We start from the raw sequence: 23,932 nt of genomic DNA, 5'->3' as shown, positions 1-23,932 counted from the left end.
GAGCATTGCTCAGCTTGTGAGCTACTTCTCTGACCCTGCCCCAATTATTTACCTATTTATGTTTTTGGGGTTACATCAAGCAGTTCTCAGGGCTTTCTTTTAGATCTGAACTCAGGGATCACTGTTGGCAGGCCGGGGGTGTCAGATCTTGGGTCGGGAAGGCCCCATGCAAGGCAAGTGCCATCTGCTAATTATCACTCCGCACACTCTTCAGCATTTTTATGTGACTGAATAAAATGAATTATGCCTTTGATTAAAACTTCCAGTAAATCATTACTGTAATTGCTTGGATCATAAATAGTTTTAGCTTATCCTAAACATGGGGTACTCATTATGAAGCACTTGCTAAATAATGCATACAATGTATAATGTATACAACAGTCTCATTAATATATCTGTGGTTATTTTGCACAGTAAAATAACACATGACATTACTGATATCTTTCTTATAAATATGGAACACTTAAAATACAACCTGAAGGCTCACTTTTCCCAAATTTGACTTTAGTGTGAATCAGACATTGCGAAAATATTTGTGAATACACTTAAAAAAGTAAATGTTGCAAGGTCGGCAAACCTTACCATTGGGTAAGGTTTGCTATGATTATGTTAATAAATATGGTTTAAATAAATGTTAAATATGAAGTCCTATGTATTTTTCATGGTTATTAAGGAAGAAAACAAAATACATGGTATAATTATCTTTAAATTTAATCAACTATAAGCTTAGATAAAAACAGAAAAAAATCAAAGCCACAAATTCAAACTCAAGTAGTTTTGAACTGCAGAAGTAATAAATATTCCATCATTAGAAATCTTACTTGCAAGCATATATTTTTCAAAAGATATATGCAGATAAATATTTTAACACTTTAATAGACTATAGACAATAGAGCTTTTCCATTTTCAACCTACTTGTCAAATTTTTTTCCAGCTTTCAAGACATATATATTTCTTAATGCTAGAAGATACATTTGTACAATTTAACCTGTATTATTCCAGTGCAAACTATTAACTGTAATAATTTATTCCACAGAGCTATCACTTTAAGGGGATGTCATAACTCTTCATTGGACAGAAAATGAAATGGTAACGATTATCATTGTAAACTGAACTATTCCATAGCAACTTCTAATGCTAACACTTGTCAGATTAACTATAATGCACATTATGGGACTGAAGAGATAGAAAGGGACCTTGACAAAATCGTATCGTTCCCAATATCATTGAAAATAAACCCTTAAAATTCTCATATATATCTTAGATCTTGTTTGGACAGACCATTCAATTTGTTGGCTTTAAAAAATTTATTAGATATGTAATACAGAAAGTAACTACAGTCTTAAATGTCTCACCTGAAGCATTACTTGTATTAATCTAATAGCAGCAATAAAAACAGTACTTACAGAATGGGACAAAACAGACAAAAAAAATAGGTAAATCTAAAATTGTTTTTCCAATTATTCTGTTGAACATTTTCAAAGGGAAAATTCAACAAAAAACTATAAAGTTTTGCCAGGTTTATTAAGAGCTGTAACAGTGTAAAATGAGACAATACTACAGTTATATCCAGGATACTCAAGAATCATTGACAGAACTGAATAGTATTGTATTTTAGTCCGGATTTATAAAGTTATGTTTTCCAACAAAATAACTAAATTTAAGCCATATACTATCACTAAAGTAACCTTCCAGTGTGTCAACAACAAGCTGGCTCTCTTGGTTAGATGTTACTAGAAATGAACAAGAACAACTTTTCCCCCTTCACTATATTCTGCCAAAGATGTAAAAACCAAGTATCTTAATTCTGCTAACTGGGCTGCCCTCTGCTGGATTTATGTGAGGTATGCAGCCAGTAGGTTAAGGAGATTTTCATTAACACTGCAGATATGAATGTAAACAAAAAAAGGCAAAGGAGTATCTCACACAAACTGAACTGAACAAATACAAAATAATCACCTACTAAGTTGACTTTTACAACAGAAAAAGGTAATTAGAGTGCTAAGTCTACAAGTAAACAATTTCAATCAGTTTGCAAGCCCATAAAGCAGTTTTACTCTCTTTCCAACACCTCAAAAAGATTCCTAAAGCTATAATTGTAGTAATGTGTATCCTAATGTCAATCTTTTATGATAATTATGTTTTACTACAAGTTACGTTTGTGTGAGTTTATCCACTCTGGATTTTTAAGTGCATAAATATGGGTCACAGTAGATACATCCTGAGGAGGTCACATTCCTAAGTCTCTTGCCATAATTATTAAAACTTTCTGAGTAGCTTCCTTTATGAAGTTTCACTTTAAGTAAGCAGGAACCTTGTCTTCTGTAGTTCATCCCCATGCCTGAGACTTGCAGTAATGTAATACTAGTTTACCATCACTACCAAAACACTGCAAGAAAAAAAGAGCAGTATTAAATTCAAATCTGGTTATACTTAACTAAAAAAACAAAAACAAAAACACATATTTACCATAAGTATCTTCATTTATGTATGTGTAAGTTATCTAATAAAGCTAACCAAACTGATTCAAGTTGTCAGGCTTATATATTTTAATCTCTCTGTATCTTTATATATGTGTATGTGTATGTATAAAATATAAAAATAAATAAAATTTAAAAAATATGTACTTTTTCGTGGTGGTGGGGATGGAACCCAGGACCTCACATGTGTGAGATAAGTTCTCTACTGCTGAGAGACAACCCCTAGTCCTCTGAATCTTTACAAAGCTTAGCTGCTTTCTAGTTGTGATGTTAGTGTGTATACTTTAGTAATTATTGCTATAAAACTGTAAATATGGGGCCAGAGAGATATCCCAACAGGATGGAGCACATGCTTTGCATGTATGAGACCCAGGCTTGATCCCTGTCACCACATGGTCCCCAGAGGACTGGGGGGCGGTCCTTGAGCACTGGTGGGTGTGGTTCAAAATAAACCCAAATTACCAAACATACCAACAAAACTCTCCCCAAAAATGATGAATAAAGTCACTCTTTCTCCCCCCCTCCCCCCCGCACCTTATTGTTCAGGCATCACTCCTGGTGCTGCTGGAGATCACATGGGATTTTGGGGATTGAATAGGGCTAGCCATGTACAAGTTAAGTACTTCACTCACCATATTATCTCTCGGAACCTACATCATTCTCATGTAGTCTTAAATTTTTTGAGGGAGGCCCATTTGGATTATTGATTATATAAATATTGTAAAGAAACTAGATCATAGATTTATATAAAAAAAGAGGACCTTATTTTCTGGGTGTACCACAAAGTCCTCATTCCCCTGAGCCTGAAAGAGCCCCCAATATGCCATCGGGCTACACTAGCACGTGACAGGGACAAATGGAGACGTTATTGGTGCCTGCTCGAGCAAATCGATGAACAATGGGATAACAGTGATACAGTGATACTACAAGGTCATCTTTTGCTATACATTCTTTAATCACCGTGTAATTATTGAGATCCAACTACATTCAAGGTATATAAGAGGAAACAGGTACAAAGGGACCTCTTCTTTCCTGATTAATGATTAAGTATATTGTATTATCTCTTAAAATAATGATGTGAATTAATGATAAGAGGTGTGTGCATTCCACTAAAACAAAGCAATATTACCTCATAGAGAGTTCCAACCTCTTGGTCTGGGGAAGGTGCAAAAGACTGATTGACATAAATAAACTACAAGAAAGAAAAAAGGAATACATAGCAATTATTTTTAATGGTATATGGATTAAAAATCTGCATTTTTCAGTCAGCTATTTCAAATTGTCTTTAGAATTGAAGACATTCCTAAATTCCTTCTTCAAAGCCTCATAAATTAGTCAGTTACAGAGATTTTACCTGTCTTCTGGAAGAATATAAATTTTTATTCCTAGAATAGTGGCTTCAAACTTTTTAAGAAACACCAACTATTGTTTTTATAGAGTTTGGGGCAATAAGCCCCCTCAGTTCCCAAGAACTGGCAGTTCCCAGACACCATTGTGCATCCTCAGGCCCTAGCACTAAACAGCTGGGTGTAGCCAGAGTGGTCCTCCTGGGAGGCTCCCCCCAGAAAAAGATAGAAAAAAATACAGGTTTTACAAAAGGCTTTTGAAAGCTAATAGATGACATTTTAAAATATACTAATTTAACAAAATTTCATATACATAATCAAAAGTCAAAATTTGAGATAGACTATGCCTTAGGATAACTGAAAAATATAGTTGTATTAAAAAAACATCAAAACTATCTCTACTAGCTTTGAAAACTCTCAAAGGTACTAAACTACTACAAGGTCAGCTGTAATCTAGGAGTCAGAAAAAAATGTAACATAATGAAACCCTTACAACCCTTGTCTTTTAAAGGATTCGTTGTTCAGTGTTTCAGCTGAGCCTGTTTTGACTAAAATTCTTATAGAGATGGAAACAAAAGTCATAAAGTCAAACTGGCTTTTAATAACCTTCTCTTAAAAAAATAGAACATTATTTGAGGGCAGCATTAAATTTTCCCTTACCTATTATCAAAATTCTAAGGATGAAGTTTCTTAGGTTTAACATAATCTTAAAATAAGTTATCAGAGTAGTTGGCTGGCATCTAATTTAAGTCACCAATAAGAATAAACATTCTGGCTAGTTCTCTCAATGTAGTCTTCTCCCTTAAACACATCTCTCTGCTTGCTTGCTCTTTCAAATTTGTGTTCTCTCTTGAGTATGTATTCTTTTCCTTCTCCCTCACATCTTTCTAAGCAAGCTTCATTCAATAAAAGCTTACTTGCTTCAAAAACATAAATAAGCACCCTTAGGCAATACAGTGAGGTCTAACACCTTAGTTAAGACAACAGGTTCTGTTGACAAAGATCTAGGTTTTGATGCATCCTCTAATAATTTAACTCTTTTCAGCTTGTTTTCTTATTTGCAAATATGGAAATATTACCTATACTTCTTAGGGCTGTTGGCAAAGATAAAATGAGATGATGTATATCAATCAATCATCTATGCCTTAGGCACTAGTTATGTTAATTTAGGCTTTTGAGCTGTACCTGTGGTGCTTCTAGGGACCAAATGCGCTTCTGGCATGCACCGCATGCATTATAGCCCACCGAAATATCTTTCCATCCCTTATATCCTTTAAGTATTGAAAAATAGGGTTAGGGTTGATCCCTGGAACTCTATGGTACAAAAAGCACTGCATAGAGCTACAGTTATCCAACCCCACAGGTTGTGGGAAGCTCTTAAACATAGCCAGGTATGGTCCTAAAATAACAACAACAACAAAAAAGTATGAGTTCATGCTTAAATATCAATTCAACGCTAAAAAGGCAGTAAGGTTCTACAGCAAAAGGAAAAAGCAGTGTGCATTTTAATATGAATTTTTTTCTTTCTCAAAGTATTTTATTGGATCTTATAAATATTTCTTTTGGGTATAAGTACTTGTTTTTAAACAAAGTGATAGCTGTCTGAGTGATATTGCTGGAGTTCCATAATCTACAATTTCAGGTAGAAGATCACTAGTGAGAAGATTTCCTTTATGTCAACAAAATCCACTGCAGTTGGGGAGCAGCAAGTCTCTTCACTTTCCAATGGCTGCTGGTGAACTCACGAACTGTCACCTAGGATTCTCAACCATCTCAAAGTCATTTCTCAGAAAGCAGATACCAATCCTCAGCCAGATCAGTTAGCACTGAATTAAGAAACAGCAACTATTGTTTTCATAGGGTTTGGGGCAATAAGCCCCCTCAGTCCCCAAGTACTGGCAGTCCCCAGACACCATTGTGTATCCTCAGACCCTAGCACTAAACAGCTGGGCGTAGCCAGAGGGAGGCTCCCCCTCCAAAAAAGAAAAAAATAAAGTTTTTACAAAAAGCTTTTGAAAGCTAATAGATGACATCTTAAAATATACTAATTTAACAAAATTTCACATACATAATTATAAGTCACTCATCCCTGGCTACACCTCCACAGCTCTCATGATAAAAAGATGAGAAGTAGGACAATCACTAAAGCCATGCACAGAGTTCCTATTGACTCAGAGACTGCCCTCAGAGATCAAGTATCCAGTTCCCTAAATGAGTCTGAATTTAAATTTATGATATCAGGACCAGTGTAATGTGAATTTCTTATAATATACAGATTTATGACAGTTTGTGTTTGGCTGGAAATTTAGAAATCAACATATTTTACTTTTTTGGTATTTTAAATTAGAGTAAGGGCTTTGAACGACAATTTTGTTTCAAAACATTCACTGATTGTCTAGGAACTGTTCAAGGTGCAGGATCACGAAAATTAATAGGATATCTTCTTAATGAGTTTTCATTACATTTGAGAAAGAAATACATGCATAATTAAGAATATAGGCAGGGGACTGGAGATAGCTCAAAGGGCTGGAGCACATGCTCTGTATGCATGTCCCCGGCACTGCTGGGTGTGGCCCCCAAAAGAAACAAAAAAATATGTAGGAAAAACACTTCTGACAAGGAACACAGGTTAGTATCATTAGCTTAGCAAAAAAGGCCAAGATTTCCTAGAAGAGATACCTGAGGGGTAAATATAACATAACTGGGGAAAAAAAAGTATTAACTAGGACTGTAAAGGCTAAAAGGACAAAAATAAGATGGTATGAGTTTTGAGAGAACATTAGGACAGATGTAGCAGAGACAGCAGAAACTAACAACTGTGACTTTACTTAAATCAGTTAATTTAAAACCCATAGAAGTTAAATTTCAATATGTAACATTTTGCTAAATGTTTTAACTTAGAAATATCATTTTAGTATTAAACAATAATTGTTTTCAAATCAACCTTCTCGATATTTGTATCTAATTTTATTGTCTAAAAAGCTTTCTCAATTAGATTCTAAGGAATCTAAACAGTTGAGAGGAACAATATTCCCTGAGTTCTTATTCACTGCCAATAGTTTGTGCTGTTTATTTATTGGTTTTGGGGCCATATCTAGCAGTGCTCAGGCTCAGTTGCTCTTGGATCTGCACTCATGACTCACACCTGGTGATGTTCAGGGTATCATAAGGGGTGCCAGGAACAGAACCCAGGTAAGCTGCATAAAAGGCAAAGTCCCCAACTCTGCCTGTTTTGCTCTTTAAAAGTCAAAGTTTTTTTTTTTGTTTTTTTTTTTGCTTTTTGGGTCATACCCGGCAATACACAGGGGTTACTCCAGGCTCTTGCACTCAGGAATTATTCCTGGTGGTGCTCAGGGGACCATATGGGATGCTGGAAATTGAACCTGAGTCAGACATGTGCAAGGCAAATGCCCTACTCACTGTGCTATCGCTCCAGCCCAAAAGTCAGTTTTGTTGTATATAGAAGTCTTATACTATCTTTTCTAATATTTTTGTTGTCAAAGTTTGGAAATAATTTAATATTTTTTCTAAACCAAATCCTCTTTTGGGCTGGAACGATAGCACAGCGGTAGGGCATTTGCCTTTGATGCGGCCAAGCCATGTTCGATTCCTCCGTCCCTCTCGGAGAGCCCGGCAAGCTACGAGAGTATCACGCCCGCAAGGCAGAGCCTGGCAAGCTACTCGTGGCATATTAGATATGCCAAAAACAGTAACAAGTCTCACAATGAGAGACGTTACTGGTGCCTGCTCGAACAAATCGATGAGCAACGGGATTGACAGTGACAGTGACATATCCTCTTTTACTTCCTACATGCCAAAAGAATTATTCTAAGTCCAATAATTTTATTGGAATATCTTGGTGCTCATTATTCTGGGTTGATTTTTTTTTTTTAATTACTTGGCATGACTTTAGTAAGTAGCTTAAAATTCTGTATCTTAATTCCTTTGAGTTGTATTTAGAACACTTTGCTCCTTTGTTTTCTTTTTCTTCAGGCTCCCATTATCCTTATGTTCAATGTCCTTTATCGATACTCACTGCAATACTGTCTCATCTTTATTACCTTTCTTTTCTGAGCCTAACAATTTATTTGCCTATTTTTCTTACGGCGTTAGCTGCTGTTTGCTATTATGTTCTACGTTTAATCTCCACAGCTGAAATAACTTGAAGTCTTTGTTTTGGTTTGTGGGCCATACTGGGCAGTGCTGGAGGGACCAGGTAGGACTAGAGTTGAACCCAAGCCGCCTATGGACAAATACAGATTCTAGCCCCTTGAGCTATCTCTTTAGCCCCGTTTATTTAAATCTTTTCCTGAGTTATGTGCCCCTGAGTTTGACTAATGTTGATTCATTTGTTCTTTCATGACAAATTATTTTTAAAACAGCTCTCAGCTTGTTGTGAAATGCTGGTAACCTACCTCACAGGAACAATTTTCTGGCATGTTTTATCTTTAGGTATGTTACTGTAGCTTCTCATTATAATGCATGGAAACTGACTTTGACACTACTTTGCTGCCTTACATGTTACAATTTTTCAACTTTACAGTTAAGTAGCTTGGTGAAGTTTTACTAATGGCAGAGCTTCTGATTTTTGTAGCTTTAAGGGGCAGAGAGCTATTTTCTAAGATGTCTAGGTTCTGTCCCCCTCTATTCTGATCTGGTCTTTTCGTTTTCCTTATTTTCGAATGTTTTTACTCCACTCAATTTTGCCCGACTTCCCGAAATCTTCCCTCAGTGTGGTCTTGTATAGAAGGGAGCCTCACTGAGCAGTGGAGTCTGACCTGAGAGCTCTCTCAGACTCCTGTAGCAGACCCCGCTCTATGCCTTAATGCAGATACTCTGTAATCATCTGCTGCCTTCAGGTTCTTCTTTTCTCTGTACCAATTCTATTATTTGCTGAACATTTGTTTTACTATCTAGTTTACTTATGTTGTTTCATTTTAGGGGGTGGGGGGGTGGGGAGGAGAGCTACCAGGCATGGGTCAGTGGGCTCATGGAACACTCCTAGCAGTCCCTGTCAACTGGGCCTCAGTACAATGCTAGGGCCTAGCACCGCTGGGCTGGGGGAGGACCAAAAGGGGACCAAGCAGTGGTGGAGATCAAACTCAGGCCTTGCACATATGATGTACATCCTGAGCTCCGAGCCCCGAGCCTTCTACCTGGCTCCTAGCTGCTTATGGCAATTTGTGAGATTCAACCATGTCTTCTAATACCTGTGCTATCTTATATTAGCTTTTTCTTTAACAATCATTTTACTAAAAATAATGTGAAGAAGAAAGTCGAAGAATTAAATTTAGGAAACCAATAGAAACAATTTTACTTTTTTGGCTTTCTATTACTTAAAGAGATAATCAGAGTCATACCAAAGGCTTGAAGTTGAACAATATAAAATTATCTTTATAAGTGAAATGAATTATTGTCAGCAATTTTATAGTTCAACTCAATATTTACTGTTAACAAGTCCTTTCAGATTACTAGATACATGTGCAATCAAAATGTCAAGACATAACATTTTCTATCTATACATTTGTAGAAGAATGTCTTACTTGGCATGTGCCTCCGATTTCTTAACTTGCCATTCTTCATTATGTACTCTTATGTGTCTGCTCATTTCTATTAATATCTTCTTAGACATTTAGTTGGACTTTAAGCTAGGATGTCTATTTCTGAAATTTTAACTGCCATATGCATGCAGATAATTTGGTAATCTTCTAGTCCATTTATGACTTTAATTTTTTTTCATATTAAGTACACAGTACTTTCAAATTGGTGTACAGCACAAATATGAAAAAAAAAAAAACTTTTCCCCACACTGATTACATAGGAGGTTCACCAGTAAAACGCAAAGCTTTCCTTAGCTATGGAGAAAACTCAAAGAACTAGTGTGCCTGAGTTACATGGCTGTGTTTGGGTGCCCTGGACATATTTGAGAGTGGTCCCTTGGCACTAAGCTGGGAGTAGTTACAGAAAGTTGCTGCGTATGGTTTAGAAAACAAACCAAAATAAATGAATAAATAGTTTTCACAATACTTCCTCTGGAGGAATTTCTGGTTCTCTTCCAATCTTGCATCAAATAAATATTCTTTTTTGTTTTTGGGTCACACCTGGGTTTGTTTTGGAACACATTCTATGATGTTCAGGGGTTACTCCCGGCTTTGCACTCAGGAATTACTCCCTGCAGTGCTTGGGGATCACATGGGGATGCCTGGGAACTAACCTGGGTCAGGCACTTGCAAGGCAAGCACCCTACCTACCTGCTATACTCTCTCTCCAGTCCCTATATATACAAATTCCTAACTGCTATTTTAAAAATACTTTGGTGATTATTCAACCACCCATTCGTACTATCTGTGATAATACTGGCCCAGACTGCAATATGCAGATAAAGATGTCTACTTTTGTTGTTGCTGTTTTTTTTTTTGAAAGGTAAGGGTTGGGGGTTATAGAAAACAACACTGCAGTGATGAGGCCCAGCACTGGGGGCTTGAACAAAGCTATCAGGTCCACAGTCCAAATGTGGCCCTGGTCCCCCAGAAACAGAAAAGGAAACAGTGGAACTTTATATAGCTGTTGCCTAGAAACTACTGTGGCTTTTTATAGGGTAATGATCATACCAACTGTTCTGAGGCCACAAGTTTGAGGAACTTTTTGATGAAGTCAATGAGTCCTTGGATAGTTCGGGTTCGCTCCACAGCCCACTTCTTTGTTTTCATTATAGGAGTATCTCCTACAGCCTTCAGCAAGATGTCAACTATAAGACAAAAAAATACGGACCATTACACTGAAACATCTAAAAAGAATATAAGACTTGAAAAAACTTAAGATTCTATTTCCCAGCTCTGTACTGGGGGTTCACTCCAAGCAGTGTTCAGAAGACCATACGTAGTGCCAGAGATGGAACCAGAATTGTCCCTGTGCAAGGCAAGCTGTACCTACTATCTCTCTGAAACATTCATTTTTACAGGGGAGGGGGCAATCAAAAACAAAACCCAGGACAACCTAAATATCCAACAAGAATGTTTATAGAGGATTGATTAAATATCATACTTGATGATGAAACACATGCAACTTATGTAAAAAGCATTCACTCTCAACTCCATGGATTCAAATTCCTGGCCCTGCAACTTCATACTAGCTCTCTGGTCCCTGGATATCATTGAATCATGGTCCCTGGATGTAAGTTTCAATAGTCCAAACTAGGGCCTGGGGATACAGTTCAGGAGAAGAGCTTGAAAATGGGGTTCCATCTCTGGCACAAAAATGTTTAAATTCAGGAATGAAAATAAAAAATGTAAACCCAGACTACACGTCTCTTAAAGTTACCTTGCTTCAAACAAACAACAAAAATCAAGTATCTAGAATCAAAAGCAAAATAGGGCACTGCTGCCCTCTAACGTTAACTTTATTCTTTTACATTCTTATTCAGGTCTTTAGCTTGAGTAGCTAGGGCCCTGTAATAAGGAAAGATCAATTTGTTCAAATACCCCTAAAGCAGCTAGAACACAAAATGCACACCATCTATTTTCTTGATAAAGTTTAGCCCCTGTATCTACTTAATGCTAGACTGTTATGTTGGGAATACATAAATTACTTGGAGATAAAGGATTTTGATGAACTCATCTTTCATACCTCAGCTTTCCAATTCCCTCAATCCCCTGGAGCTATCAACAACTCAACTGCAATTTGAAAGAAAAGAAAGGAAGTAAAACAGATAATACAAAGTAGTATGTTATGATCCAAGAAGAGGGGGAGGGTCAAGAAGCGAGATGAGTAGCACTGTCATACTGTCATCCTGTTGTTCATTAGTTTGCTCGAGCGGGCACCAATAACGTCTCCATTGTGAGACTTGTTCTTACTGTTTTTGGCATACCGAGTATGCCACAGATAGCTTGTCAGACTCTGCTGTGCAGGCGGGATACTCTCGGTAGCTTGCCGAGAGAACTGAACCCAGGTGGGCCGAGTGCAAGGCAGACGACGCCCTGCCCACTGTGCTATCGCTCCAGCCCATACTATAATCAAAGTTAGACTTTTAAAATTCTTAAGGTGTTTTTAAAATTCCTAAGGTGTTTTTAAAATTCCTAAGGAGTTTTAAAAATTACACTTAAAAAAATTTAAGTTCTCAAAAATTATTCAAAAAACTTCCTCGGGTCAGGGAGACAGCACTGGGGTAAAGGTACCTGAATGGCATGTTGAGACACACAAGGAATTCCTGAGCACAGACCACGAGTAAGCCCTGAGCACTGCCAGGTGTGTCCCCAAAAAATAAACAAAAAACCTCCCCAGGCCATCCTGTGTGTGTGAGCAGGGCTAAATACCACAGTTGGTGAATACATGAAATTAAGCTGCGGTCCATCTGAAAAGATCCTCAAGGAAGGATCAGCAATTGCAAGGTAAAAATGCAATAGCTAGAAACTTAAGTTTTACGCTGGGCAGCCAAAGTCTAATGTCAGAAAAAAAAAAAAACCGCATTATCTGTAGAGTAAAGGAAAATACAGAGTCAGATAACAGAAAACATACCACATTCCTCATGCTGGATCATTTACTTTGTGATCCATCCTTTTCTAGCCTCTACTTTATACTATGCTCACGGTCAAGGAATAAGCTCTGGACTAAGGCTAAGCGCTAAACCAACCAACCGTTGGCAAGTGTGCTTCCTCGTTTAAGAAAATCTGGAAGGGGGGGGGGAAAGAGATGGAACTAGAATTTGCTACATTCCTCAAGATTCTTCAAAAGATTCCAGAAATGATTTATAGATATACTAGTTAGGTTCTGGTTTTAGGGAAACAGTGGAGATGAGGTACTAGATTTCCGCAGGTGCCTAGTGGCACCATTTCCCCGGGGGTAGCCCCCGCAAAAGGCGCTCCAGGAGCAGGAACCTTAGCAATTTCAGACGGTCCCACGGCCAATTCTCCAGCAACAAAGGGCTGACAGCCAGCTCCAAGCAATGACATTACAAAAAAGGATGCCGAGGCATTCAGCGTTGCCATTGCATTCTTCATAGTGGGTGAAGTCCAGATCTGTTTTGGGGGAGAGGGGGAAGGAATCAAGGCGTCAATTGACAACCAATTGCTCAAAGAACAGAATCTTAGTAAATCTCGGGGGTGGGGATGGGGGTGGGGGGGAGGCGGAATTAGTTCCCGTGTTCAGTCATTGCAGCGACTGAGACCCCCAACTCAGCTCCTTCCTATCTTCAAAGAGCTGCAGTCTGGACCACTCCAAGGAAAAATCAGAACCTCGCAAAACGCGTCCCGTTGGGGGGGGCCCGTCAAGTAATCAACGCCGCGAAAGCGCGTCCCGGGCGAAGACCGTGGGGACGGAATCCACGCCAAGATCTGAAAGCACACGAGACCCGATGCTTCTCTCCTGACCGGCTGGAAGCCACCTCCGGCCCCGAACCCGCGGGGAAATCCGGCTACCTAAGCCTCCCCGCCCGAGCCCCGGGAGAAAACTGCACTCCGAAAGTTACTTTTCTTCTTGGCGTCACCAGCAGGCTCCTCGGTTCCCGGGGAGACCGCGGCGGAAGAAGGCGGCTCCGGAGTCGCTGTTTCTGGGGACGCTTCCGTGGGCGCATCCCCCTCGGCGGCAGCCGCAGCCGCAGCCGGCAGCTGCAGCGCCGACTCGGGCTCCTCAGCCATCTTGGTCGGTGGCAGGCGAAGGCGGAAGTGGCGGCTCAGCGCGTGCCGGGGGGCGGGCACAGTCCGCGCACGTCGTTAAGGAGGAGGCGACCCGGGAGCGGCGTGGGGCGGCGGTCACCCGTTCCCCGACCCGCCAGTGAACGCTGACGTTAGAGGCGGCTTCCGACAGCGAAACTGTCGCAGACCCTGACGGTGCAGCCGGCAACCCCAGTTCCCCCTCTCAGCCACGATGCCCCGGAAGCGAGCCAGACCAGAGAGCCACGTCCCCACGCCGCGCCCAGTGCGCAGGCGGCCTCGGGCCAGGCTGGCGTTTCCGCTTCCCTGGGCGCCGGCCCCGCCCCGCCCGAGCCCGGCCCGGCCCGGCCCCGCCCCGCCCCACGCCCGGCCCCGCCCTCCTGTCGGGGGCGCGCGCGCGCGCGTGCGGGAGGGGGCGGGTGGGGAAAGGATCACCGGCGAGATCCTGAGGCGAGGCTCGCGCGCCCGCCCCCGCCGCCCCTGGCCCCCAGCGCCCACCGAGTCGGCCCGGCTCAGCCATGATCAAGGCGATCCTCATCTTCAACAACCACGGGAAGCCGCGGCTCTCCAAGTTCTACCAGCCCTACGTGAGTATCCGACCGCCGCGGCGCGGCTGCGGGCGAGGGGCGGGCGGCGGCTGCGGGCAGCGCCCTCGGGGCGACCCCCGGGCCCCCGCCCCTTCCCTCGGGCGCGCCGCGGCCCTCCGGCGTCCGGGCGGCGTCGCGCGCGGCGCTGTCAGGCTGGCGGGTGGGCGTGAGCCGCGGTGCCCACCTCCCCGGCGCGCTCCCGGCCGCCGCCGCCGCCGCCGCCGCGCCCGTCTGTGGAGCCCGAGGCGCCCCCCCCTCCCCGAGACTTCCCGCTGCGGGGCCCGGGGTGGGGGTGGTGGTGGTGGGGGGGCTGACGGGCAGCCGCTGCCCACCCGCGCCCCCCGCGGCGCGCCGGCCTCGCCGCCCCACTTCGCTCGCTCGCTCTCCTCTCGGGGACAGATGGGCGGCTGGCGTGTCGCCGGGATGGCCGCGGCGCGCGGCGACTTTGGCTCGCCGGGGTCGGTCCCTCCAGGGCGGCCCCGCGCCAGGGCATCCTCGGCCGGGGGAAGGCGGGAGCGAGGACCGTCCCGGCGTTTCTCCCGGGCTCCCCGCGGGCGCCTGTCACCCGTGCGCCGCCCCACCCGACCGGCCACGTTTGCACTTGGCCCCGGGGAGCGGCGGCCCCCCAGGCCCGGGAAGAGGGACCCTCCCCGCGGCTCCTGGGGCATCTGACATCCTGGCTCGGGGCGGGGGGTGGGGTGGGGTGGGTGGGGGGGGGATGCGCCCCCGCCGCGTCCGCTTCCCTCCGCCTGAGGAAGACCACTCCTGGTACGTCCAAACTCGAGTTCAAGCGTGATTTTTTTTTTTTAAATACACAACGGAGATGTGAGTTGTGAATAAACCCGGCGCTCCAGGACGAAATTCACCCCCGGGCACACGACAGGCGAGTTGCTGTCCCCCAGGGAGACGAGATGGGTGTGCAAGCCTATACAGAGCGACCCGGTGCTGGAGCATTTCGCGTCCCCGGAAAGGGAACTTTCACTTACTCCTTGAAATTGTGCCACGGCTCACACTTCTGTGCAGATAAATCCCAGAAGGCAATCATTTCCCGCCGTTGAAAAATGAGAAAATGTGGAAGTGTGACTCTGCCAAAGACCCGGCAGTGTCTGGAGGCAGTGTCAGGAGGTGTTCCTGGAAGTGAGAAATCCCGAGCTCTTTGCTTCACTTCCTTAAGTGGTTTTGCTTTGGCTAGGCAGAGTGTTTCCGAGTTGCTCCTGTTTAGCATAACGTGGATGTAAATGAAATAAATCTAAGTTAAATACTAATGACCTACTTAGGAATTCAACATCATTGAAAAAAATCCACGGTGAAATAGTAATCGATCCTTCTGAATTAAAGAAAGCCCTGAGCTCTACTTTGTTACCGACTGCCTACTACATACATAATGCAAGTCATTACTCAAAAGAATCTTCCTCCTAGAAATTAGGTTGCCCGTGCAATCCATTTGTAGTGTCACAAAGATATTCTTTCCAATAGTGAAACCATTGAAATATTTGGTTCCATATTTACTCTTAAAAATTAAATAGTCAAAATACTAGATTTTTTAGTTAATTCTTAGTATCCATATATCTACTCCAAGTAGTGTAGAATTCTACATAAAAATGTATTTAACTTGGAAATGCATATCTGAAAAGATGTATCCTGATATATATCTTTGCTTGTTCAGTAGTGGGAACAGAAATATCCTTTACCTTTCTTTGGTAGGTAGCAGTGAGCCTTAATGTGGGAAAAAGCAATTTTAGCAGTAATGATGTCATATTTGGCCATTGCATAAGTGTTATTAGGAGCAAGGACTAAGGACGTATAAAGTGTTTAGTGGTCACTGGCCACAGAGAAGAGAGGCTGCCAGGAGCTGTTTCTCTGTTCAGCCTTAATAAATTGGGTTTTGCTAACAATATATTTATTTCTGTTGTTCAGGAATAATTCAGCATTATTTATTTTATATTTCCTTCATCTAGATCATGACCTATTTGAAGGAACAAATCTTTTTTACTTATTTGTTTTATTCCATCAGTTTTTTTGTCAGTATTAATATTAAGCTAACCCTCTTCATGTAGTGTTTTAAAATATTGTGATGAACAGGTAATTTTTGTTCTTTAAGCAGGGAATAGATGACACTAATAAGAGGTAGTAGAAAGTACAGACTGTCAGATAGTAATACGTTATGTGGAAAACTGAAGCAGGGAAGGATAATAAAGGGATGTGAGGAGTGATAATTTAAAATAGGATCACTGCACAAGGGGACTTAGGAGCAAACACTTGGTGGAAGTGAGGAAAGCCATGCACACACCTGGGAAAGCTCATTCTAGGCAGAGGGAGCCACAGATGCAAAGTTTCCGAGGAGGGTATGCCTGATTGAAGAACTGTTTTGTTAAAACAACATCAAGAAGACCCTCATAGCTGTATATAAGGGAAGAGTAGTCGAAAATGAGGTCTGTTGGTAAAGGGAGTCATAGTTTATTTTCCTGTTCCTAGCCTTGTTCAACTATCCTGTAAGCATTCCCTGAAGCATTTTTGTCGTGCTGAATAAATTGAATTCTCTTGGCTCCACATCTTCTTTTTTTTTGGTCACACCCAGCCATGCACAGTGGTTACTCCTGGCTCTGCACTCAGGAATTACCCTTGGCGATGCTCAGGGTACCATATGGGATGCTGGGATTCGAACCCAGGTTGGCCACGTGCAAGGCAAACGCCCTACCCGCTGTGCTCCAGCCCCTTGGCTCCACATCTTTTAATTCCTTGGGTCAGTCTGTGAATTCCTTGAAGAAGGTATCAGGTTTTAAATATGTTTGAGTCACTCCCACCAATCAAAATTGAGTCTTGATTATGGAAAACGCTTGCTTAGTCAGTTTTGTGAGATGCATTTAGTATAGTCTCTCAACTTGGGATGAGTTTGTAGTGACATGCTAATTGCTTCCAACTCTTAAAATTTACCACTTATATAGAACGTTGTAAGAATTCATGCCCTTTGTGTTAAAAACAAAGGTAATGTGTTAGTTGTTACTTAAGTCTTTTCTATGTTCCTTGAGGAGTTGTATATATATATTCAGTAAGAGAAAGTTGAAATTTACTTATGAAACAGTATCAAGTATTCCTGGGTTAACAGTTATATACACAGATAGGCTGGTAATGATTAATAATAATGATTTAACATTGAACAGTTTGTAAGTTGTTTGACTATTTCCCATCCACTTTTCTTTATTGTCTATTCCGTATCTGTCTTCCTTCGTGAATTGGCAGCTTATATGTTCAGTTAACCCTTTTGTAGTGTAGTATTTCCTGATGTGGTAGGTTTTCAGAATGGTTGTGGCTCAAAGCTATTGTTAAATATGAGACATAAAATCACATGCCTATTTTGCTAAGCTGAATTCTTTGGTTCATCAAGCATAGAATTCAAGGGTGGATGCCTCCTCTTTAATTTGCCATCTATATCCTTGAGCTATAACTGCAGAAGTCCAAGTGTTTTTCTTACTTTAATTGGCTCTTTAATTGATACTTAGCCACAGTGACCTGGCAACAATAAACTTTAGTCTTTTAATATTTGCCCATTACTATAAGTGAGTAATGAGATTTACATTTCATAAGCCAGATAATACCTATCAAACAAGAACAAAATAAAAACCCATGAGTTATATAATTCTCATATTATTAATGAAACATCCATATCGTTTGGTGAATTACTTTATTAAAATAAAAATGTTTTTCTTTGATGTGAATTATTTCAGTTGTTTCCACAGATAAGATTGTGTAATACATAAATGCATATATGCCCAGATAGGAATTTTTCAAGCTTTTACTTGATTTGCCTCTATTTTCTTTGTTCTTCTCCCTCCCTCTCTCTCCCCCACCTCCTCTCTCTTTATTTCCTGTAACTGGCTGTGGGATCACTCCTAGCGAACTCAGGAGCCATCTGGGGTGCCAGGGATTGAAACTAGGTTGGCTACATGCAAAGCAAGCACCCTACCAGTTGTACTCTCTCTCTAGCTTTTACTTTCTTAAGAACTATATCTGATTATTAGGTTAATATTTGGTGGCCAAATGCAATCCCTTGAAGGAACTCTAAGATTATTCTTTAAAATTTTAAATTTGTTAAGTTTGTTTTTTTTAAAGAAATTCTTAATATGCATCCATGTTTACTGATGTCTTTTTTTGTGATTAGTAAGACAAAGTGACAGATGGGAGAGTTTAGTTATTCTGTGATCTAGATATAATTGTCAACATTCTAAATATTAATGAAGGTGTTACATACATATTAACACATAGTATCTCAAGCTGTTTTGTTAGCAGGATAATTCCAAATGATTTGATTTTTCTTTCTTACTTGGATGCTTTTTGCTACAAGAATTGGGTTTTTGAATAGCTTGACTCAAATTTGCTTAAAAAGAGCTGTTATGATATATAATAGGTAGTGCTACATAGTAGACAGATTCAGTAAATCAGTAACTTTATCATAGGTCCAGTTCCTTTCTGTTTCTCTGCAGTTAGTATACAAAGGCTGATTTCCTAACCCTTTGAATCAGTGGTAATTAATTCAGCCCATAAAGAATGAACAATCTGTTTCTGCAGCCCTAGATATGTCTTTTCTTTCTGTCTGATTACTCCTACCCAAGACCAATAATAGCTAACACTAATCAGGGTCTACTCTTGGAGTTGATGATAAGGGTAGAAATAAGAATATTTTTTGGGAGGGAAGGGAAGAATAGATTTGAAGTGGGCAAATAAGTGTCCCCTATTCCCACTTTATTAGCACATGTAAATTATTTTGAATAGTTTTTCTTTTAAATAAAAATTTTATTTTATTAAATCACCGTGTGGAAGATTACAATGCTTTCAGGCTTAGGTCTCAGTTATACAATGCTGAAACAACCATCCCTTCACCAGTGCCCATATACCACCACCAAAAAAAAAACCCACACAGTACACCTCCCATCCCGCCCCCCCACCCCCTACCTTGTAACTGATAAGTTTCATTTTACATTCTGTTTACTTTGGTTACATTCAGTATTTCAACACCAACCTCACTATTGTTGTTAGGAGTACCCCACTAGATTCAGACCTACTGTGAAGACAAATAAGGTCGGCCGCGCGGTTTTGAATTTCTGTACTTTAACACAAAGTCCAGGGAGATTTCTTCCAGATATTGGATCATTGCAGGCTTGAAAACCCAATCTGTGGTCGTCTTAATATGGCGGACACTGCGCCCTTCATCCCCGGAGAGAAAGAGGCGAGAGAGAGAGAAATACCTTTCCCCGCCTGGGCGGGCACTGGGCCGAGGCTTAGTTCTCAGGATGGAGACATTCTGCGAGGAGTTGTTGCCCATGCTAAAAGAGGTTGAATAGTTTTTTTTTTTTCTTGGTAGTTTTAGATTGCACTGAGGTTGTTAGTATCAGGAATGATTCTTGATAATATGTCTTTCTGAACATGTAACACTAAAGATTTTAGTTCAGATTTTAGGCCTTTTAGACAACCAAAAATGAACGGTTGAAACTTTTGGTGATTTGTCAAACATTTGTCAGTTTAAAATAGTTATATATGTTAATGCCTGGCTACTTTATTATTCAAATGTTTAAAAATATAGTAAGTACTTGAGAGAGAGGTCTGTGGGCTGGGCCAAGCATACCTTTACATCTGGAGGCTGAGATCACATAGTCCCTTGAACATCACCCTCTTGGTATGGCTGCCAAACTGAAAACAAACAAAACACATTAATATATCTTTATAGTCTCTAAATAGTATTTGTATTTTTCTCTCATGTGTTTTTAATAAAATTGAGCTCAGACATAACCAGTGTTATCAGGACCCTTTTCTGATTCTAAAGAGAAATCTATTAATCTTTTGGTGGAAGGTCAAGCAGTTTATCTTGTTTTTAGCATTTAGAGTCTTCTTTTTGTGGCCTATGGCTTTTTTCACTGTCCAGAATCATGCCTTCATGCCAAATTAAGCAGCCCCTTCCTCAAATCTTTCAGTATGAAAGCCTCATTCCCACTATGCCCTCCACAAGGAGATAGCTCTCCTTGAATCTTACTAGTTTTTTTTTTTTTTTTTTGGCTTTTTGGGTCACACCCGGCGATGCACAGGGGTTACTCCTGGCTCTGCACTCAGGAATCACTCCCGGCGGTGCTCAGGGGACCATATGGGATGCTGGGATTTGAACCCGGGTCGGCCGCGTGCAAGGCAAACGCCCTCCCCGCTGTGCTATCGCTCCAGCCCCCTTACTAGTTTTTTAAAGCATAGTTGCTTTTGGCTTCTTCAGAAGAGGCACTGGTGTTATCTTTTGTTCAGTTTTTTTTTTTTTTCTTTACCTAGTTGTCATTGGACTGGAGCGATAGCACAGCGGATAGGCCATTTGCCTTGCATGCAGCCGACCCGGATTCGATTCCTTCGTCCCTCTCGGAGAGCCCTGGCAAACTACCAAGAGTATCCCACCCGCATGGCAGACCCTGGCAAACTATCCGTGGTGTATTTGATATGCCAGACACAGTAGCAACAAGTCTCACAATGGAGACGTTACTGGTGCCCACTCCAGCAAATTGATGAACAACGGACAGTGCTATAGTGCTACAGTTGTCATTAGGATTTGGAGATAGGAGTGCTAGCTGTGTGCTCAGTTTTTGTGCAGGCTCTGTAATAATGTCACCTGTGGTCAAATTGGATCCATTTACTAAGTTACCTACAAAGTAATACAGCTCCAGAAGCAAAGTATTAGGTCCCCCCCCAAACACACACACACATACACACACACACACACACACACACACACACACATACACACACCCTCCCCTGGCATTTTACAACCTTAATTATAGGGGAGCAAAGTTTCTGTGAAGCTGTCTGGATCATTGTTCTCAATTGGGGGCTATATGGCTCCTTATGGGCCTCCAGGGTATTCTGAGGGTCTACAGATGATAATTGTATAAATGAGAGGCCAGGGCCTGGGACCACTGGGCCACGTGGTAGGAAAGGGGGACTACAGGAAGGAAACAAGGCTGGAAGGGGACCATTGTTGGAAAATGTTGAGAAAACAACTCTATAGATTACCCTGGCCAGTTGGCTCTGAAGCATTTACACCTTTCCTGCCTTGCTTGAAGTCTGGTGCAATCTAGCAGTTATTAGCTGCCGTCATTGTTCTTTGTTACTAGCTGCCGTCATTGTTCTCTGATGAGTTCTTTTTCAAAGTGTCAGACTCACTGAATTGTTTTGATTACTGTGCCTATCTAATTAAGTGTGGCAAACATTGTCAATTCATCCTATCCCTATCCGGTATATAACCTGCTATTTCCAGTCATTAATATATTGTAGGGTTGTTGTTAGTAAACAACCAGTGATAAAATATGTATAGCATAAAACTTAGCATCCAAGTATGGCTGCCAGAACATTTACTTTATTGTGCAGCCATCACCACAATCCACATGTAGAGCTTTTCCCATCTCTTTGGGTTGAAATTCTGTAAATGCTAAATGAACTCACCATCCTCTCCTCTCACAACCCCTATCAAAAAGCATTCTATTTTCTATCTCAAATTTAACTATTTTGGGAGTCTCATGTAAGAAGAATCATATACTATTTTGTGACTGGCATATTTCACAGCATTATGTTGTTAAGTTGTAGCTGTGTCAAAATTGCCTTTCTTTTTAAACCTGAATAATATTCCATAGAAAATATGAGTATTCTACATGTGATTTACTCATCTGTTAATAAACACTTGGTTCCTTCCACCTTTGGGTTATTGTGAAATGCCACAGTGAACATGGGTCATTAGGTTTAATGAAAAGTTGGGTGAATAAATCTGTTTCTATTTTCATTTCTTTGGGGTACATATCTAGAGTAGAGTTGTGGGATCAAGTGGAAGTTTTGTATTTTACTTTTTCTTGAGGACATCTGTGTCATTTGCCATAGCAGCTGTACTATTTTTACGTTCCCACTAATAGTGCACTAGGTTTTCAGTTTCTTTATATCCTTAATAGTACTTGCGATTTTTTAGGTTTTAACTGGTATTGTATTGTGGTTTAGTTTTACATTTCCTAATGATTGACAATACTGAGTGTATCTTATTTAAATGTTGTGGTTTACAAAGTTGTTCATAATATAGTTGTTACAGGCATGCAATGTTCCAGCACCAGTCCCACCACCAGATTGACCTTCTCTCAACCAGTGTCCCCATTTTCCCAGCTACCTCCCAAGCATGTTCTCTTAGAAGGCACAAAATAACTTACTTTATGTTACTTGTACAACTAAATGGCTTTTGGAATTATCAAAAACTACTTTAGTAAAAAAAAATTGTGAAAATAATTATATCTCTCTTTGGAGTCCTTAAATCCTTACCAGAGGGTTTGCTAAGCTGTTTGTTGCTTGTTGAAGTTTCCTTGTTGAGTTTATTTAGCTTTTATGTTACTAATTTGGTATGCTCCTGCTGGGGTGTCAGGACTTTAGAATTTTTTTTTTTTTTGCTTTTTGGGTCACACCTGGCGATGCACAGGGTTTATTCCTGACTCTGCACTCAGGAATTACTCCTGAATTACTCAGGAATTACTCCTGATTGCATGGGATGCTGGGAATCAAACCCAGGTCGGCCGCGTGCAAGGCAAATGCCCAACCCGCTGTGCTATTATTGCTCCAGCCCCAGGACTTTAGAATTTGGAGGTGTTGTGTGGTCTGCATATGGCTACATGCTCCAGAAACCAGGATGTAGAACTGGGCCAGTGAGTTTATGTGGTAATGGCTGTGGGGTGTGGTTGTAGCTGCTGGGGCTTCTGCAGGGTGGGGACTCTTACATGGTGGTAGCTATGGGGTATGGAGGTGGCTACTGGGGCTTTGGCAAGGTGGGGACTTGGCTTGCTCCTTTCTGAGAGTCCCCCAGAGTCTTTGGCTGGGAGACTGGTGAACCTGTGAATTTCAGTAACTTGGCTTGCATCTCCTTGGAGATTTAGTTGTGAATCTGTAAAACCAGGCTGATGGATGAATTTAAAGGGTGGCAGGCAGTTGTGGGATATAAGTATATCTTTGCTGCACATTTTTTTTGTGTGCTTACTGACCACTTGTATATCTTTCAAGAAATATCTATTCAAGTCCCTTGACCATTTTTACCTTGGTGGTTTATTTTTTTGTTGCCTTGTAGAAACTTTCTTTTTCATTGTTGCATTTTGTTTTTCAGACTACACCTTACTCAAGGCTTACTCCTGGTCCTGCACTCAAGGATCACTTCTGGCAGAGCTCAGGGGGCCTTATGGGGCACAAGAGATTGAACTGGACCAGCCACTTGCACAGAAGCCTTACCTACTATACTATGTCTATAGCCCATTGTAGTCAACTTATTATGAGATGAACAACTTTTATTTTTCCCCTCTCCTCTCATGACTAGCTTTTTCAACCAAAACATGTTATCCTTTTTACCATGAATAATGTACTTTGATACACAAAGTGTTTAATTTGGGGGAGATCAAACTATATTGTTTCATTGTTTTTGTCTCCTGTGCTTTTGGTGTCATATCCAGAAAAAAAGTTTTAATGACTACACAATGGCTCCAGAAGAAACTATTCTAATTTTAATTATTTTTTGGTGTCACATACATAGGTCCTTGGGCTTATTCTTAGTTCTGTGCTCTGGGATCAATCCTGGCTATCATATGGGGTGCAGGGCCTCTAACCTTGGTCAGCTGTGTGCAAGACACTCTACCTGCAGTACTCTCTCTGCCCTTACTATGAATTTGTAAATTTTTTTTTTTCTGGGAGGGGAAGTGGTTTACCCAGCAGTGCTTAGTTGACCTGGAGGCTGTTCTGTCAATACTCATCCATTTGGACTAAGTGATTCAATACTAGGATTCATGAATGTGGAGATACTTAGGCCTTTTGTTGCTGGGGATTTGTTGGTGCTC

General features: G+C 41.1%; 2 protein-coding genes across 5 annotated transcripts in view; one reads left to right on the top strand and one right to left on the bottom strand.

Moving 5' to 3' along the window:
• Positions 1-688: 688 nt before the first annotated feature.
• On the bottom strand, positions 689-13,731 carry ATG12 (autophagy related 12). 2 transcript variants are annotated; one of them, XM_012934910.2, is made up of 4 exons: positions 13,290-13,700; positions 10,438-10,574; positions 3,610-3,672; positions 689-2,389 (listed from the first exon to the last, which is right to left on the bottom strand). In XM_012934910.2, exons 1-4 carry the CDS (start codon positions 13,456-13,458, stop codon positions 2,330-2,332), a joined length of 429 nt encoding a protein of 142 aa, XP_012790364.2. In that variant the 5' UTR covers positions 13,459-13,700; the 3' UTR covers positions 689-2,329. The 2 variants fall into 2 exon arrangements, with proteins under 2 accessions (XP_012790364.2, XP_054997781.1); XM_055141806.1 differs by lacking the exons at positions 689-2,389; positions 10,438-10,574 and having other exon boundaries at positions 3,611-3,672; positions 13,290-13,731.
• A 114-nt stretch (positions 13,732-13,845) lies between these two features.
• The window catches only part of AP3S1 (adaptor related protein complex 3 subunit sigma 1), a 53,005-nt gene continuing 42,918 nt past the window's right edge, over positions 13,846-23,932 (top strand). For all 3 annotated transcript variants that reach the window (XM_055141803.1, XM_055141804.1, XM_055141805.1), the window contains exon 1: positions 13,846-14,060. In XM_055141803.1, the coding sequence (XP_054997778.1) occupies positions 13,992-14,060 (69 nt within the window). In that variant the 5' untranslated portion in view covers positions 13,846-13,991. The remainder of the gene's footprint in view (positions 14,061-23,932) is intronic.

The sequence above is a fragment of the Sorex araneus genome, chromosome 6, assembly GCF_027595985.1.
Source record: "Sorex araneus isolate mSorAra2 chromosome 6, mSorAra2.pri, whole genome shotgun sequence".
NCBI lineage: Eukaryota > Metazoa > Chordata > Mammalia > Eulipotyphla > Soricidae > Sorex > Sorex araneus.
Note: the sequence above shows the minus strand (reverse complement) of the source record. Positions and strands in the feature narration are given on the sequence as shown.